Source organism: Pelophylax lessonae (genome assembly GCF_965119305.1).
Source record: "Pelophylax lessonae genome assembly, chromosome: 2".
Classification (NCBI taxonomy): Eukaryota; Metazoa; Chordata; class Amphibia; order Anura; family Ranidae; genus Pelophylax; species Pelophylax lessonae.
In genome coordinates, this window is record NC_138769.1 from 588,409,657 (window position 1) to 588,428,980 (window position 19,324).

The 19,324-nt window shown below is 44.5% G+C and overlaps 1 protein-coding gene across 1 annotated transcript in view; it reads left to right on the forward strand.

The window, feature by feature from the left end:
* The window catches only part of SENP1 (SUMO specific peptidase 1), a gene marked incomplete at its 3' end in the record, with an annotated part of 87,724 nt that overhangs the window by 47,352 nt on the left and 21,048 nt on the right, over positions 1 to 19,324 (forward strand). The window contains exons 14-15 of the mRNA XM_082244705.1: positions 1,709 to 1,793; positions 10,411 to 10,506. Coding sequence (XP_082100831.1) covers positions 1,709 to 1,793; positions 10,411 to 10,506 — 181 coding nt within the window. The remainder of the gene's footprint in view (positions 1 to 1,708; positions 1,794 to 10,410; positions 10,507 to 19,324) is intronic.

Sequence of the window (19,324 nt, forward strand, 5' to 3'; positions counted from 1 at the left end):
ACTTTGTGTTGGTTTATCACATAAAATCCCAATAAAATACATTCACATTACAAATTGTGGAATATTTTAAGGGGTATGAATACTTTTTTCAAGACATTGTACTTCCTGGAATTCATCTTCCCTTACCTCATGCATGCATGCAGGCAGGAGGGCTGCTTAGCTGAGAAAGCCCCTCCTGCCCTTCTCCAGATTAAAGGGAAAATAAATGCCCATGAAGACTCTTGGGATGTATGGCATAATTTTGGACTAGGTGCGGAAGCAACTGAAGAAAAAAAAGTTACAATAACTATTTCTTCCCATCTTTTTACTAATGTTAGCATAAGCATTAAAAAATAGTTGTTGATTGAGGGAGTATAGTTCTGCTTTAAATTAACATGTGAACGCTTATATTAGTTTTTAATGATTTGGATTTATGTTTACCTACTTCACTGAAGCTAAAATATCTGGTTTTGGTTTAGAAGGGTGAGCCAAATTTAACCACTTAAGGCCCGGAAGATTTTACCCCCTTCCTGACCAGGGGGTATTTTGCGATTCGGCACTGCGTGCCTTTAACGGACAATTGCGCGGTCGTGCGACGCTGTACCTAAACTAATTTGACGTCCTTTTTTTCCCACAAACAGAGCTTTCTTTTGGTGGTATTTGATCACCTGTGCGATTTTTTTTGATCATGCGCTATAAACAAAAAAAGAGCGTAAATTTTGCAAAAATAACAATATTTTTCACTTTTTTATATGAAATTCCCCCCCCCCCCAAAAATGTAAATCTAAATTTTTTAACATTTTCGGCCAATTTGTTTTATGCTACATGTTTGGTAAAAAAAATTGCAAAAAGCGTATTTTGATTGGTTTGCGCAAAAGTTATCGCGTTTACTAACAAAGGGAAAGATTTTTGTCATTTTTGTTGTTTTTTTTTTTTAACGCGTAATGGCGGTGATCTGCGAATTTTTTTTTTTCTTTTTTTTTTTTGCGATACTGCGACATTGGGGCGGACAGATCGGACCCTTGACTGACATTTTTGACACTTTTGGGGTTACCAGTGACATTACTGCAGTAATCAGTGCTATACATATGCACTGTTACTGTAAAATGACACTGGTAGTGAAGGGGTTAACTTTATTTGAGGGAGGGGCTGTGTGTGTCCCTAGGGGCGTGATTCTAACTGTGATTGGCTGTGGCTTGAGGTGTAGGAACAATGATCAACGGTCCTACATAGTAGAACCGTATGATCACTGTTCCTACACAGGGGAGAATGACAGGCGGCTTGTTTACACTAGCCGCCTGCCTTTCTCCCGCTGTCATGGACGATCGTGAGTGAGCGGCGGACATCGGGTCCGCCGTTCACACACACACGCGCGGGGGGGGGGTGTCCGTGCCTCCGGCGGCGCTCGCTCGCTCCCCAGAGCCTCACAGGCTAGTGACGTACTGGTACGTCACTTTGCCTGTGAGGGGCTGACCGCCGCAGTATATGTACTTGCGGCGGTCGGCAAGTGGTTAATGGCTGTCATTTTTATTTTAAAATACTAGACCGCTTTTGAACAGTGCAACACAAGCAATGTTGCTGAATAAATATTAGGCTATTGTTTACTTGTATTACGCCCGGAAAATTGGGTTTGACCTGTTTTCTTATGGTCAGCCTTACAGTTCCCAAGTACCTTAGTTATTTTCATGAAGCTCTATCTTAATTAAAATGAGCCCATCTTTTTTTGCAGGCAATATCTGAAGCTAGAAAGTCAAGACAAGAAAGGTGTCAGTTTTGACTGTAATGGTTGGTCTCTGGGCAGTAGGAGAAGTGAGGTATGTTATTGATATAAATAAATATATATATATATTATTATTATTATTTGAAAAGGAATATTCAAGGTTTTATAATAAACTGGAGTGTGCCCTCTGGCCAATATTGTTTTCGTTCTATAAAAAAAAAAACTGCATTTACAAAAAATCATAGTGAAAAATGCAGGTAACTATACTCTTTTAAAACGTTATTTGCTACATATAAATAGTGTACAAAATGCAAAGAGCATTTTGTACACTATTTACATGTAGAAAATAATGTTCTATTAGGAGTATACCAAGTTGCCAGCAGTTTTCACTATTGACTGACAGCAGTGCGGTTGGAACATTCCAGTCTGTGCATCAGTCTCCAGCACATTCTTGGATTGAGTAGTAGAGCTAGGGTATGTTTTTTTTAATTCACAAAAAAATCATGAGGGGAAGTGGTTACTCTTTATGGACAGCAAGGAGCTTAAAGCCCCGTACACACGTACCGATTGTCGAACGTAAATATTCGGCCGACGACCGATCGGCCGATTTTAGGCTTGTTAGTATGATGCTTCCGACAGCGCATTTTCGGCCGAACAGAATCTGTCGTGCAGGCATTAAAATTTTTGTTGGCCAACACCAGAACGGCCGATTGTTCGCCAGTCAGTACAGATTTCGGCCGACAGACAGCAGATTTGCAAGACTGGGCATGCTCAGAGAAGAAAAAAGACACGGAAAGTTAACCATCACATGACATCACTTCTGCAGTCGGCTGTTGTTGGCCGACAAAATTCGTGTGCAGTCTTTTGCACTTTTCAGCGGACAGGACAGCCCTGGACAAAAGACGGCCGATCGTTCGGCCGACAATCGGTACGTGTGTACGGGGCTTTACTCACAAGGAGAGTCTATAGATAAGATATATTTTGTATTTTGTCATAAGTTTGGCAATAAAATTAACCTTGTGTCAATATTCTGGCACGCCTCTCCTACTTGTAAAAAACATTATTTCTCTGTCGCTCATTGACAGACGCAGTCCTCTTTGATTAATATCAAATTGGGTTATACTGCCCTCTACAGGAGTAGGACCTAGGCAGAAGAAAACGTTCTGGCCACACCTTAGGGGCAGTCCCAGAGGGTATATCCTCTCTCTCTGCTACAGGATGTCAGTTTTTTTCTGTCTAGTCAGGAGTAAGGACCTAAGTTCCTTGCTGGGATCTTTGGTCCTGGCAAGATTTTTTAGATAAATTTTTTTTTTTTAGGCAGCTTTTTTTCTCCAGTTGTTCCTGTGAGATCTTCAAGCAATTATGCCGGATCTGGGCGACGGGCTGGATTTTGAGGTCCAGTGGTCACCCCAGCCGGCCTACAAGCGCGTGCAGATTCCAGCTCCGCGCTGGATCAGCCGCGACACATTTAAACAATTTTGCTGGAGCTGGGCGACGGGCTGGATGTGAGATCCAGTGGTCACCCCAGTCAGCCTACGAGAGCGTGCAGGCCCTAGCTCCGCGCTAGGTCGGCCGCGACATAGTCCCACCGGACGGGGACTGACCCCGCGAGTTAAACGTCTCGCCGGGACGCCTATGACCAGTCGGAAACTAAATCGCGGCGTCCGTATTGGTCGACAGCCCCCCACCTCGGTGGAGAGGGGTTCTGTTAGGAGTGGGTGCCCGTCTGTTCCGGTATGGTGAGTAGTATGTTCCCCCTCTTCCCTGTCGGGTGTTGGGAAAGGATACGGGCCCCGCTGTGGATGGTCGGACCCTCTTGACCTGGGTTCCCTTTCTATCCTATGACATGTTTCACAGATCTCCCTCTTGAGTGTGATTTAGTGAATAAGAGATACCACTCCAGGAGCTTGGTTTGGGAGCTGACTATCTAATAGTCACTGTAAAGAGCTGGCTGTAAAAAGAAGCCATGACTAAGGTCAGGGATGGAGAACAGGGGCTGGTGTTACTATTTGAAAATAGTCATGTAAGAAGGTGATCAAACACCTACCTAATGCATAAGTGATGCAGCTACATGTTCTACCGAGGCCGTCAGCAGGCCACCGCCATCCTCTCGCAGGGCGCACACCGCAGGCCGCCGGCATCCCTCCACAGGCCGCGCGATCGTTCCACAGGAATCTGCAGGCCGCCGCCATCTTCCCGCAGGCCGCGCGGGGCCGCCAATTTGGTGTAGCCTGGTGTCTCCTGCATGGGGGCGGCCATTTTGGATTCACCCAGCTACCTCGAGGAGTAGCAGTGGGAGTGCCGGAAGGCGTGTAAAGGTGCGGAGCCGCCTCCTTTACCCGGGAAAACGATCCATAGACTTCCTGTTCTGTAAAGGACAGCGCTGAGAGCAGTTCGATAGAAGCTTCTGTGCATCAGGTGGTGAGCCCTTGGGGTCTCTCTCTCTCTCTCTCTCTCTGTGGGGGTCCGAAGCAGGTAACACTGAGGGGCGCTGTTGCGCTGGGGGATTACAAAAAAAAAAGTTTTTTTCTTTTGCAATTTTTTGTTTGCTGGCAAGTGTTCTTGGATTAGTCATGGACCCTGCCACACATGTATCCCCACCTGATCCCCTCGAGGTGGCCGCAGGACCCTCCAGTTCCCCACTTATGATTGATGCATTGTCAGCGGTTTTGGAGTCTTTTGTATCCCGGGTGGAGGTGGCCTGTCAGAGACGGGGCGCAAAGAAGCGACCCCCGCCTACCCCTATTTCATCTGACACTTCCGATGCAGATTCTGAGCCTGTCACTGCAGATGCAGGTCCCTCTTCTGTGGCTTGTGTCTCGGGTACGGTCTCCTCAGATAGTGAGGAGGATGTTTCTGCCTCGGCCATAGCACAAGAAGAAGCGTTGGTGGATGCACTAGTTGTGTCTGTCCGGGAAACCTTAAGACTTGAGGTTACACCGGCAGAGGTAGCTGATACTGAAATTCCTTTTGGTACTAACAAGCCTACCAAGATGGCGAAGGTGTTTCCCTTGCCCAAATGTTTTGGTAATAAAATTAAAGAGGAATGGGGTCGTCCAAAACGAACCCCTGGTATTTCCAAACGCATTGCTAGGCGTTATCCGTTTGAGGAATCTCTCCTTAAAAAATGGACAGTACCACCATTGGTGGATTCACCGATTTCCAGACTAAATAAATCTACTGTTATCCCGTTGGAGGACGCTCCGTCCTTTAGGGATCCGGTGGATCGTAAGGTGGAAGCGGTATCCCGCTCCATCTTTACCCTGATAGGGTCAGCATTTAGGCCAGTGGTTGCCATTGGTTTAGTTTCACAAACCTTGACAGAATGGACCAAGTTGTTACGCCGTGACCTAGAGGGGAGAAGTATCCCCCCGGCAGTATCAGATTTGCTGGAGCAGATGATACAAGGGTTACAGTTCGTCTGTGACGCTGCTCTGGACGCCACTCCATGTTTGGGGCGTGCATCGGTTTCAGCAGTGGTCCTCAGACGTGTGTTCTGGTTAAAGTGCTGGTCGGCGGATCAAGGTTCCAAAAAGCTTTGGCTAATCTCCCCTTTCAAGGGAATCGCCTGTTTGGGGACACTCTGGATGAGATTATCAAGGATCTCACTGGGGGCAAGAGCACTTTTTTGCCACAGACTGCTAAGGGTAAAGGACCTCGTAACAGACGAGGACCTTCCTTTTCCGCTCATAAAGTTTTTTTCGTTCCGCTGGGGCGGGCAATAAGGCGAAGCCCTCCAAAGCCCCTTCAGGGGGTTTCAAAGGGCGCTGGTCGGGTAAACAAAAGTCTGGCTCAGCCAAACCTGAAGATAAGACCAATACAGCCTGAAGGTGCGCCCCCACCCATCTCTGGGGTGGGGGGACGTCTTCACCGGTTTCCGGATCCATGGCTTTCCAGAATCCAGGACAAATGGGTTCGCGAGGTCATACGGTCAGGATACAAGATCGAGTTTCGATCACTTCCACCGGTGCGATTCTTCCCTTTCAATATTCGACTATCCCCGGATCGCTTAAAAGCTTTGCGGGGGGCAGTAATAGACTTGATGCAACAAGGAGTGGTAGTTCCCGTTCCTTGGACAGAACTTTTTTAGGGGTTCTATTCGAACCTGTTCACAATACCCAAGAAAGAGGGCAAGGTGCGTCCAATTCTGGACTTAAGGGCACTCAATCATTTTGTCCAGGTACAAAAATTCAAAATGGAGTCCATGCGCACAGTAGTGGCCTCCCTGCGTCAGGGGGATTTTCTGGCGTCCATAGACATCAAGGATGCCTATCTTCATATTCCCATCTTTGCAGGACATCAGCGTTTTCTTCGCTTTTCCGTAGGAGAGAACCATTATCAGTTTGCGGCGTTACCCTTTGGTCTCGCCACTGCTCCTCGAGTCTTCACAAAGGTGTTGGCCCCAGTTTTGGCGCTGTTGCGACAGCGGGGCATATCGATTCTAGGTTACCTAGACGATCTTCTTCTTCATGCGGAGTCTCCGCAGGCTCTGTTGCTAAACTTGGAGATCACTATGATCTCTCTGCAAGAGTTCGGGTGTCTGGTTCCCACCAGGAGGCTGGACTATCTGGGCCTAACTTTAGACACATCTTTGGCAAAAGTTTTTCTCCCGGTGGAGAAACTTCAGAAGATTCAGTCAACGATTCAGTTGTTGCTGTCCGTCAACTGGCCTTCCCTTTGGACTTGCATGAGGGTCCTGGGACTGATGATGGCCTCCTTCGAAGCAGTACCGTTTGCCCAGTCCCATACCGAATCCTTTCAAAGGAGATTCTTCTCAAATGGAACCGGAATCCCGATTCCCTGGACAATCGGATCCGACTGAGCGAACGGACCAGGGAATCTCTGGTCTGGTGGCTTCGGTCTCCGATGCTCAGCCAGGGGAAGTCATTTCTCCCGATCTACTGGACGATTGTCACCACGGATGCCAGTCTATCCGGATGGGGAGGAATTCTCGGCAGATTATCTGCTCAGGGACTTTGGTCCCTGGAAGAATCCAGGTTACCGATAAATGTGTTGGAACTGAGAGCGATCAGACTTTGTCTGATTCACTGGACTGAGCAGCTCCGGGGCACCCCGGTTCGGATCCAGTCGGACAATGCCACGGCCGTGGCTTACGTCAATCACCAAGGGGGCACCAAGAGTCCTCTGGCGGCCATAGAAGTGGCCAGCATTCTTCATTGGGCGGAACGGTTCATTCCAGCTCTCTCCGCTGTATTCATTTCGGGGGTGGAAAATTGGCAGGCAGATTATCTCCGCCATCGGATTCTGGATCTAGGGGAATGGTCTCTTCATCCAGAAATATTTCACCAACTGTGCCTTCGTTGGGGCACCCCGGATGTGGATCTGTTGGCATCTCGGCTCAACAGGAAGGTGCAGAGGTTTGTAGCTCGCTCCCGCGATCCTCTAGCAGACGCTGCAGACGCGCTGGTCGCCCCGTGGGGGCAGTATCAGCTACTGTATGCCTTCCCTCCTCTCAAGTTGCTGCCGAAATTTCTTCGCAGGATAGAGGTGGAGGAAATTGCAGTCATCCTGGTGGCTCCGGATTGGCCCTGTCGGGCCTGGTATGCCGACCTGGTCAGACTGATCGCGGACGTCCCGTGGCGACTTCCTCTCAGGGAGGACCTACTGTCTCAGGGACCGATCTTCCATCCTGCTTTACGATCGCTGGCTTTAACTGCCTGGTTGTTGAGACCCAGGTGCTGAAGGACAAGGGTTTGTCAGCTTCAGTCATTCCTACTCTAATTAAAGCAAGGAAAGCGACTTCCAGAAAAGTCTATCATCGCACATGAAGTCTTATATTGCGTGGTGTGAATCCCTTGGACTTCCTTCACGTGCCTATGCGGTGACCCGAATCTTGGCTTTTCTGCAACAGGGGGTTGAGCAGAAGCTGGCCTTGAGTACTATAAAGGGTCAGGTTTCAGCGTTAGCAATCTTCTTTCAGAAGCCTTTGGCTACTCATTCCTTGGTGCGGAATTTAATCCAGGGGGTGCAGCACCTGGCTCCGCCAGTGCGCGCGCCCTTACCGCCCTGGGATCTTAATTTGGTGTTGTCGGTTCTTCACAAACCTCCCTTTGAAGATATTAGGGAGATTCCCTTGCTTGCTTTATCCCAGAAGGTGGCCTTCTTGGTGGCTATCACTTCTGCACGCAGGGTGTCAGAACTGGCTGCATTATCCTGTCGTTCCCCATATCTGGTGGTTCATAGGGATAAGGTGGTTCTTCGTCCGAATCCATCCTTTCTTCCTAAAGTGGTTTCAGAGTTTCATCTGAATGAAGATATTGTATTACCTTCCTTGTGTCCTAAGCCCAGCCATCATCGGGAGTTTGCATTACACTCCTTGGATGTGGTTTGGGGCGATCAGGGTATACCTGAAGACTACGGACTCGTTTCGTAAAACGGATTCACTTTTTGTGATCACGGATGGCCCCAAAAAGGGGTTGCCTGCATTTGCCGCGACTATCTCCAGATGGATCAGACAGACGGTGGTACAGGCTTATTCTATTAAGGGTCGGAATCCTCCGTTCCCTGTTAAGGCGCACTCCACTCGGGCGCTTAGTGCTTCCTGGGCCTTCCGCCATCAGGCGTCAGTGGTTCAGGTTTGCAAGGTGGCTACCTGGTCGTCGGTTCATACCTTTACAAAATTTTATAAAGTTGATGTGATGGCATCGGCGGATGCCTCTTTTGGCCGCAAGGTTCTGCAGGCCGCAATTTGAGGAGACAGTTGAGACTCCCAACAGAAAAAAACCCGAGGTAGACCATCTTTTTGTCTGAGCCTTTAAGACTTCTAGTTGGTGCCGGTTGGGCCTTCTAGATTGGATTTTGATTTCCGTTATCCCACCCCTCATTTGTGGCACTGCTTTGGGACGTCCCAATTTGATATTAATCAAAGAGGACTGCGTCTGTCAATGAGCGACAGAGAAAAATGGATTTTTGTAAGCTCTTACCGTAAAATCCTTTTCTCTTAAGCTCATTGACAGACGCAGTACCCGCCCCTCTATTATTGAGTTGGGTTGGGTTAAATTCTCTGACACTGCTTTGTGACATAACTGACATCTTGTAGCAGAGAGAGAGAGAGGATATACCCTCTGGGACTGCCCCTAAGGTGTGGCCAGAACATTTTCTTCTGCCTAGGTCCTACTCCTGTAGAGGGCAGTATAACCCAATTTGATATTAATCAAAGAGGACTGTGTCTGTCAATGAGCTTGCTAGAAAATTACTCGGAAACCCCCAAACACATTTTTTTTTTTTAATATAACAGTCCCCCCCCCCCCCCCCCCCTTCAAAAAAATAAATAAATCTGTGCTTAAAAACTGCTACACAAAAATACCGCATGACATAAAAAGTTGCAACGAGCGCCCTTTTATTCCACTGGGTCTCTGCAAAAAAACAAACATACACACACACACACACATATATTTTTATATATATATATATATAATATAAAATATGTGTGTGTATGTATGTTTGTTTTTTTGCAGAGACCCAGTGGAATAAAAGGGCGGTCGTTGCAATTTTTTATGTCATGCGGTATTTTTGTGTAGCAGTTTTTAAGCACAGATTTATTTATTTTTTTGAAGGGGGGGGGGGACTGTTACACTATTAAAAAAAAAAAAAACGCTAATGTTAGCCTGTGTTTTTTTTTTTTTTTTTTTTTTTTTTTTTTTTTTTTTTTTGTGTAATGTGAAGGATAATGTTACGCCAAGTAAATAGATGCCTAACATGTCACACTTTTAAAATTGCGCACACTCGTGGAATGGCACCAAACTTCGGTACTTAAAAATCTCTATAGGCTACGCTTTTACAAGTTAGAGGAGGTCTTGTGCTAGAAATATTGCTCTCGCTCTAATGCTTGTGGTGATACCTCATGTGTGGTGTAAATTCCATTTACATATGCGGGCGCAACGTACATATGCATTCGCTTCTGTGGGACAGTCCTCTTTACAGAGAGATTTGGGGTCTAAAAGATCTCTCCTCTAGGCTGTAAAGCCTGCCAAAAAAAAAAAACTATCTCAGCCTTTCCAGCCAAAAACATGTCAGCGTTTACGTCTGCCGGTGCCAGAAGTGACATCCTAACGTCGCACCCAGTCCCTGAGGGTTATGGAAATGGCCGGTCAGCTCTTACACTTTGGCCACCGCCTGATTCTTTCTTCGGCTCGCCAATCGCATGGGCAGCCGCTTCAATTGATTTTACTGTGCATGTAATCACTGGCGGAAAAGAATATCTGAATGATAGCTGCAGGCATCATTCAGCTATAAACTGCTCAAAGTCCAGGATGTCATATGATGTTCTATGGGCGGGAAGTGGTTAATAAAAAAAACTTTGTCAAGACACATTCTAAAGATGCCTGGACCACTCGCCACAGATCTAAATGTTGTGTATTCGATCAAAGATCATTCACAAATTCTAATTCCATATACAAACTCTGTAGTCTACAGAAACAGAAGTTATTCAGAAAGCAAGGCCAACAAGGTGCCAGTAATTCATACGTATAAACCTGTTTTCTCCAGCCAACAACAGTCTGTATAAACTTAGGATAACATGCTTTCTCATTCATGCTATCGTGTAAAATGTATAACAATAGCAACAGCAGTGCATAAAGCAGCATACAGTAACAACAGAAATGTTATCGATACCGAATGCATTAAAATCAGTAGTTTTGTTTTTGTTGGGTTTTGCATAATTGAATGTCACAGCTGTATTATTCTTTTAGGAAATTCCCCAGCAAATGAATGGAAGTGATTGTGGAATGTTTACCTGCAAATATGCAGATTACATTACCAAAGATAAGACCATCACCTTCACACAGGTAAATGTTTCCTTTTTTTTTTTTTTTTTTACACAATGGGGCAAACACATTGTAAATTGTGGATTCCATAGTTTAAACTGAATCGAACAACTGACATGATGGGTTTTTTTTTTGCTTTTCTCCCTGATGAGAAGTTAAAGCGGAGTTCCACCCAAAACTAGTTTTGACAGGTACCCGCTCCCACTTCCGCTCGGAGCACCGTGGCACCCTGAGCGGAAGTTCTCTCTCCCTCCCTCCCTGCAATCTTCTGGGACATGTCGGAGGTCCCAGAAGATTGCCGGCCAATCACGACGCATAGCGCAACTTGCGCATGCGCAATGCGTACCCTGCTGTGAAGCCGCAAACTGTCACAGCTGGGTGCCCACGTCAGTGATGCCGGCGCCGCAGAGCAGAGAGGGAGAAGACGGCGCATCGCTGGACCGTGGTACAGGTGAGTGTGCGGTTAGGCTAGATCTCCGCTTTAAGGAGGACAGTTACTATGTTGGGGTTTTGGCACAGAGAGCCTGGCAATGAAAGTTTGGTACTGAAAGAAATTCGGGCAGAGAAGAATGTGTATAGCATGACTACAAAGCTGATACTAACTTACCCTTGACTTTCCCCATTATCCTTTACCTAACCCTTAAAATTATCCCCTAAATCGTTATCTTGAAACTTAATTTAACCTTAAGAAAACCTGTCACCAGTGCAGATTTACTGACTGGAGCATGATGAAGCTCTTTTTCAATTCTTTTCACTGCCTATCATTTGTTATAGGCTTGTTCTATGTCTGTGACTGAAATACTGAAACTATATTTGTTCGAGCTGCACGATTCTGGATAAAATTAAGATCACGATTCTCGGCATAATATCTTTCATATTTTACAAAAACAAATTGGGCTAACTTTACGGTTTAGCTTTTTATAAATTTAAAGTTTTATTTTTTTCTAAAAAAAAATTGCAATATTTTATGTCACACTGTATTTGCGCAGCGGTCTTTCAAATGCAACAAACACTATTTTATTCTTTTTGTTTGGAGATTCAAAGTAATTTTCTAGCAAACAAATGCTGATTTTAACTTGTAAACGACAAGGCAAAAAGGCGGTTAAACTAACCTAATTTGCAGACCGTTGCAGAAATTCATCCCTTTGATCTAAAAGAATGAAATTACTTTGTTTATAGTTCTTTCCCAGCGCTTAGCAATGTGGATAAACATTTGCAAGAGGGTTTTTTTTTTTTTTTTGACAGCTGTGAGTGAGCAGAGAATGGCTCTGCACTGTATGAATCGTGGAAATGCTGGGTCAGGATCGTGGGGGGGTTGAATCGAGATCGCAATGACGCAATGATACCAAAGCCGTCTTGCCCATTATGATGTCATTCTAACATAGTCTTTAGCATCAGTGTGTGTATGTATGTGTGTGTATATATATATATATATATATATATATATATATATATATATATATATATATATATATATATATACACAGAGATCGAGATGTATATATCTACACACACTGTGTTTGTGTGTGTGTATAAAATATAGATTTTTGTTTTTTTTTTTTTTTCAATTCTATGTTGCAGCCGGATACAGTGTACATTTTTTTTTTTTTTTTTTTTTTTATTCTACACTCAGTACCCTGTAAGGACAAAGTGAAAACAGAATTCTAGAAATGGCTGTAAATTTATTAAAGAAAATAAACTAAAATATATGTACACTGAACAAAAACTATAAACACAACACTTTTTTTGTTTTTGCCCCCATTTTTAATGAGCTGAACACAAGCTATGTACACAAAAGGCCTATTTCCCGCAAATATTCACCAATCTGGCTAAACCTGTGTTAGTGAGCACTTCTCCTTTGCCAAGATAATCCATCACCTCACAGGTGTGGCATATCAAGATGCTGATTAGACAGCATGATTTTTGCACAGGTGTGTCTTAGACTGGCCACAATAAAGCCCACTCCAAAATGTGCAGTTTTACTGTATTGGGGGGGGGGGGGGGGGGGTGTCCGAAAACCAATCGGTATCTGGTGGTGTCACCATTTGCCTCACACAGTGTAACAAATCTCCTTCGCAAATAGTTGATCAGGTTGCTGATTGTGGTATGTAGAATGTTGGTCTGCTCCTCTTCAATGGCTGTGCAAAGTTGCTGGATATTGGCATTACCTGGAACATGCTGTCGTAAACGCCGATCCAGAGCATCCCAAACATGCTCAATGGGTGACCTGTCCGGTGGGTCTGCTGGCCATGCAAGAACTGGGATGCTTTCAGCTTCCCGGAATTGTTTACAGATCCTTGCAACATGGGGTGGTGCATTATCATGCTGCAACATGAGGTGATGGTCGTGGATGAATGGCACAACAATTGGCCTCAGGATCTCATCGTGATATCTCTGTGCATTCAAAATGCCATCAATAAAATGCACACGTTTGTTGTCTAGAACATATGCTTGCCCGTACCATAACCCCATCAACACCATGGGCCACTCGATCCACAACCTTGACATCCGCAAACTGCTCACCCACACGACGCCATACACGCTGTCTGCCATCTCTCTGCCTTGTACAGTGAAAACCAGGATTCATCTGTGAAGAGACACCTCTCCAAAGTGCCAGAAGCCATAGACTGTGAGCATTTGCCCACTCAAGTCGGTTACGACGATGAACTGCGGTCAGATCGAGACCCCGATGAGATGATGAGCAGATAAGCTTCCATGAGATGGTTTCTAACAGTTTGTGCAGAAATTCTTTAGTTATGCAAACAGATTGTTGCAGCAGCTGTCCTGGGGGCTGGTCTCAGACGATCTTGGAGGGGAAGATGCTTATGGTAGAGAAATGAACATTCAATTCACGGGCAGCAGCTCTGGTGGACATTCCTGCATTCAGCATGCCAATTGCACGCTCCCTCAAAACCTGTGGCATTGTGCTGTGTGATTAAAACTGTACATTTTAGAGTGGCTTTTTATTGTGGCCAGCCTTAGGCACGCCTGTGCAATAATCATGCTGTCTAATCAGAATCTTGATATGCCACACCTGTGAAGTTGATGGATTATCTTGGCAAAGAAGTGCTCACTAACACAGATTTAGACAGATTTGTGAACAATATTTGAGAGAAATAGGCCTTTAGTGTACATAACCTCTTGGATCTTTAAGTTCAGCTCATGAGAAATGGGGGCAAAAACAAGTGTTGCGTCTTTTTTATAATTTTGTTAAGTGTACTTTCTGTTCTCCACATCTGTGTCTTGGAATACTTTTGTCTCTGAGCTCTGCAGGCAGTTCCCCTTGACCTCATAGCTTTTGCTCTGATACAGTATGCATTGTCCGCTGTAGGGCCTTTTATAGACCGGTGTGTGTGTGTGCCTTTTCAAATCCTGTCCAATCAATTTAATTTACCACAGGTGGACTCCAAGGTGTAGAAACATCTCAACGATCAAGAGAAGTGGGATATGAGATAAATTTCAAATGTTGTTGCAAAGGGTGATTAATTTTTTCTTTTTTTTTTTTCTTTTTAATGTATTTAGACACTTCTAAAATTCTGTTTTCACATTAATATGGGGTACTAAGTGTAGATTTTATATAAGATTAAGAAAACACTTTGCACTTAGGCTAAATCAAATAAATAAAAATTGAGAAGAAGCAGCCAGCACTACGAGTTCCGATACTAAAACTCAAATGCAGAAGTGCATGATGCATTTAAAGAAATTGAAAAGTAACGTGCAATCAAAAAAACTATTAGAAAACCACATACACAAACTGTATATAAGCGAGGAAGAGTATTCGGTCAGATGCCGTCATCTTGGGGACGGGTAAAAAGTCCCCTAGACAACGTCATCACTGACAAAATGTGAGGGGTGGTGCCTACGACGGTGATGTCCTCACGCATACAATCTTTGAGTGACGACCGGAAACCACTTTGTGAAGCCCATAGGAACGCCATAGTGATACTGTTATGCCTATAAAAACCTCTTTTGGCTCAAGTTTAATGTGAGTATACTCGCTTTTCATACATTTTTAAAATATTTTTGCTATACAGTTTTACACTAAAAGTGCTCTTTTTATCCTATTTTTGAGCAATTTCGGTGTTATATTTCACTTATGCCCTGGCAAAGGAAAACGGCTGAAAGGCAGACCTTAACTCCTTGAGTGCCATTTGACCAGCTGTAGCACAGAGGTAAATACAGTGAGGGAAAAAAGTATTTGATTTCCTGCTGATTTTGTACGTTTGCCCACTGGCAAAGAAATAATCAGTCTATAATTTTGGTAGGTTTATTTTAACAGTGAGAGACAAAATAACAAAAAAATCAAGAAAAATTATTTCAAATAAATTGATTGATTTGCATTTTAATGAGTGAAATAAATATTTGACCCCCTTCGCAAAACATGATTTAGTGCCTGGTGTTAAAACCCTTGTTGGCAATCAGATTAGATGTTTTTTGTAGTTGGCCACCAGGCTTTCACACATCTCAGGAGGGATTTTGTCCCACTCCTCTTTGCAAATCCTCTCTAAGTCATTAAGGTTTTCGAGGCTGACGTTTGGAAACTTGAACCTTCAGCTCCCTCCACATATTTTCTATGGGATTAAGGTCTGGAGACAGGCTAGGTCACTAGAAGACCCTAATGTGTTTTTTTTTTTTGAGCCACGCCTTTGTTGCCTTTTGGCCGTGTGTTTTGGGTCATTGTCATACTGGAATACCAATCTACGACCCATTTTTAATGCCCTGGCTGAGGGAAGAATGTTCTCACCCAAGATTTGATTGTACATGGCCCTGTCCATTGTCCCTTTTTGACGTGGTGAAGTTGTCCTGTTCCCTTTAGCAGAAAAACACCCCCAAAGCCTGTTTCCACCTCCCACGTTTGACAGTGGGAATGGTGTTCTTGGGGTCATAGACAGCATTCATCCTCCTCTAAACACAGCGAGTTGAGTTTATGACCACAACTTTCACCCAGCTCTCCTCTGAATCATTCAGATGTTCATTAGCAAACTTCAGATGGGGCCTGTACATGTGCTTTCTTGAGCAGGGGGACCTTGCGGCGCTGCAGGATTTCAGACCTTCACGCCGTAGTTTTACTAATTTTTTTTTTTCTAGGTGGCTATGGTCCCAGCTGCCTTGAGATCATTGACAAGATTCTCCCGTGTAGTTCTGGGCTGATTGCTCACTGTTCCCATGATCATTGAAACTTCACAAGGTGAGACCTTGCATGGAGCCCCAAACTGAGGACGATTGACAGTTATTTTGTGTTCTTCAGTGCCAATAATCGTACCAACTGTTGTCACTCTCTCACTAAGCTGTTTGGTGATGGGCTTGTAGCTCATTCCAGCCTTGTGTAGGTCTACAATCTTGTCCCTGACATTCTTGGACAACTTTTTAGTCTTTGCCATGGTGGAGAGGTTGGAATCTGATTGCTTCTGTGGACAGGTGTCTTTTATACCGGTAACCAGCTAAAATTAGGGTCACTCCCTTTAAGAGAGTGCTCCTAATCCCAGCCTGTTACCCGTATATAAGACACCTGGGAGCCAGAAATCTTGCTGATAGGGGATCAAATACTTATTTCACTCAATAAAATGCAAATCAATTTATAACTTTTTTGAAATGCGTTTCTGGATATTTTTTTTTGTTGTTCTGTCCTCCCACTGTTAAAATAAACCTACCATTTAAAATTATAGACTGATCATTTTTTTCAGTGGGCAAATGTAAAAAATTTGCAGGGGATCAAATACTTTTTTCCCCCTCACTTAATCTTCTGGTGAGGAGCTGTAATATGTTCTACCGGGCACGCTATTCACCTTTTTGAGGGATATCACATTTATTTCAACACAAGGTGTTTTTAACTGCGAGTTGTGAAGATATTTAATCTTGTATATACACATCATCTATATGTGGTTTTTCCACTAGTCTATTGGACTTTTATAGTTTTCTCTTTGACAAAATGTTTTTTTCTCTTGCGTGTGATTTTTCAATTCAATGTATTGTGCTCTTTGTTTTTATATGTATTTGAGTTGTGATTTCTTAGTGCTGCACTTTATGTAACTAAGTGTACATTAGATTAATGAGGGGAAGAAAATATATAATTTACACAACTGCAGTATCAAAAAAAAAAGTGAATGGGGTCCGAAAACTTTATGAATGCACTAGGGGCAGGAAGGAAGGACCGCTTGATGACGAGGTGGCTTGGCACAGCGGGCAGCAGAAAAGCCAACACACCTCCCCCAGAAAGTTGTTCTTACTCAGGGCCATTGGGGGTGGGGGGGGGGCAGTGGCTGCCTGAGGAGAGGAGCCCTGCCACCCCTGACTGTGATTTACTCCGGGCCTGATAGCTGGGAATCAGATTTACACCCAGCCTACTGTCTGCTTCCAGGGAATCCAGAGACCAGGCAGGGGGAGAAAGCGGGAATGGCTGGCCAGGTGCCAAGGGCTGAATGTCTGGGGTGTCGGGCAATGGGAGTTATAGCGAGTGGGCTGTTAGAAGCCCAGGCGCCAGGACATAGTTTTTGGTCACCATGCGACCTGGTGCCTGGCATTTGTCAAGCCCTGATCAATAGTATGTAAACTACTGTAAGGAATAAGAGATTTATGTTGATAATAGTATCATTCGTAGTAACAAACATAGTTTTCTGGAAAGGACCATTCTTGCCGGACCATTCTTTTAATATTTTATGAGGAGGTAAGCTGTAATTTGGATAGAAGTAGGCCTGTGGATGTAGTGTAGCTGGATTTCAACTGTACTGTCTGGAGGACATTTCGGCTTAAAGCCGAAGCTGATCAATCTATTTGTAATTGTCCAGATATCCTATTACAGATATCCCTCGGGACCTTAGAACAGCCAATACTGGAGCGAGGATCTTTGTGAACACTCTTGGAGCTGTGGCTAACCCGAAGGGCAGGGCCACAAACAAAGTGACAGCTTTCAATTGCAAAGCGTAGAAACCTTTGCTGAGCCTGCAATATAGGCACGTAAAAATATGCAGCCTTGATGTCTATGGATGCTAGAAATTTCTCTCCCTGCAGGGAGGCTATGACTAAACGAATTGACTCCATACGGAAATTACGAACGTTCAGAAACTGGTTTTACAGTTTTGAGATCCAGAATAGGTCTCGCATCCCTGCTTGGTTTGGGGATTATGAACAGGTATGAGTAAAAAAAAACCCCTGAACGCTTTCATTCTCTGGAACCTCCATTATCACTCTTTGAGCCCTCAGCTGGTCCAATGCCAGAAAGAGACCTTTTTAGGGGATCTGTCGGTATACTTGACCTATAAACAGAGGATACGGTAACACCCGGAAATCCAGTTGTACCCCTGTGAAATGGTGGGGATAACCCATTTGTTTTGGATCGATTCCGCCCAAACCTTTTGATAACTGAAACAGCCCCCCCCCCCACCCAAGTGAGTGGGGGCACCCTTTCACAGTGTAGGCTTTGAGGAAGACTTGGCTGATCTCTGGGCCCAGGGCTTTTACTGACCCTGCCCTGAAGGCTTGGTTTTGGACCCAGATGGTTGAGACCGTTGCCCCCCCCCCCCCCCCATGTGGAATAAGAAGCACTGGTAGTATGAGCACTTGCTCTTCCTTTTCACAGGTAGCAACATACTCTTTCCTCCCCTACCCCCGAGATTTTTTGGATATACTCGTGACAGATCTTCCACACTCTATCCTTGAGAAGGAACTGCCTTGGACACCCGCTTCATACGGTCTTTTAAAGTCTGACCAACTCCTATGGCCGCTACTGCTGGTTGTAGTGCAGATCCTGCAACCGCAAAGGAGGCTTTCAATAAAGATTCCAACTTCTCTGCTGGATCTTTAACAACCTAGGCATTATCCACAGGGCAGGTTAAACTCTTGTTAACCGAAGAAATGGCAGCATCTACAGTGGGTATATACCATTTCTTAGTATATTTTTCCTCCATAGGATACAATATTGAAAACCTTTTAGGGGGATCAAAAATCCTATCAGCATGGTCCCAATCTTTATACATTTCTTGCTCCACGAGCGGATGTATGGGGAAACGTCCGATGACTATGATGAGGGTGCAATGAGCCTAGAGAGGAAAAGGAGACTTCAACTGTCTCTAAGGGAGGAAATTTGTGTCCAGACCGGACAATTTCAGTAAGAGACTGAACCAACAATCTCTGGGTTTGACGACAGATACTACTCCGACCCTGACTCCCCAGAAGTGGAAACCTCAGCCTGACCTACTATAGGGTCATCATCAGCTACTACTTTCACATCCGCTGCCCAATTCTGAACTGAATTCAGGGGGTGGCCCAGGTGATCACTTTTCTTCCTTCTTAGTGATGCTGCAATCATGTCAACAATCTAGATGAGCTTATAAACCAGTATTAAGACACAAGACCATTGATGGAGCATTGGTAAAGCTACAAAGTGTAGTAATGATGGTTCAACACTGTGTGACAGAGACCACCCAACACATTTCAGAGTTTCCTCTTTCTTCAGGGGTGCAGGGTAAGAATTGGGGTACAGTGTTTCTGTAATTAAACAAACATTTGTACATACATACATATTATAAAGACATAATGTATTGGGGCCATGTTGAATGAACATTGCTTATATTCAATGGGAGGTCAGGGTGTGGCGAACAGTCCGGATGTGTGTGCTTAAGGTCTATTAAAAAAAAAGGGGAAAAAATATGTAGACGAGAATGTGGATGTATCCCGTTATACATACCACATGTGGTGCAGACAAAACAGGGAGGGGGGGTGAATGAGTTGGGAAAGGGTTACTAGATATGTACATTGCTGGGGAACCAAAAAAGAAAGACCAGTAGGCAATGTATGGTATAGCAGTATATATGGGACTCATAGGAGATAGTGCTATATGACA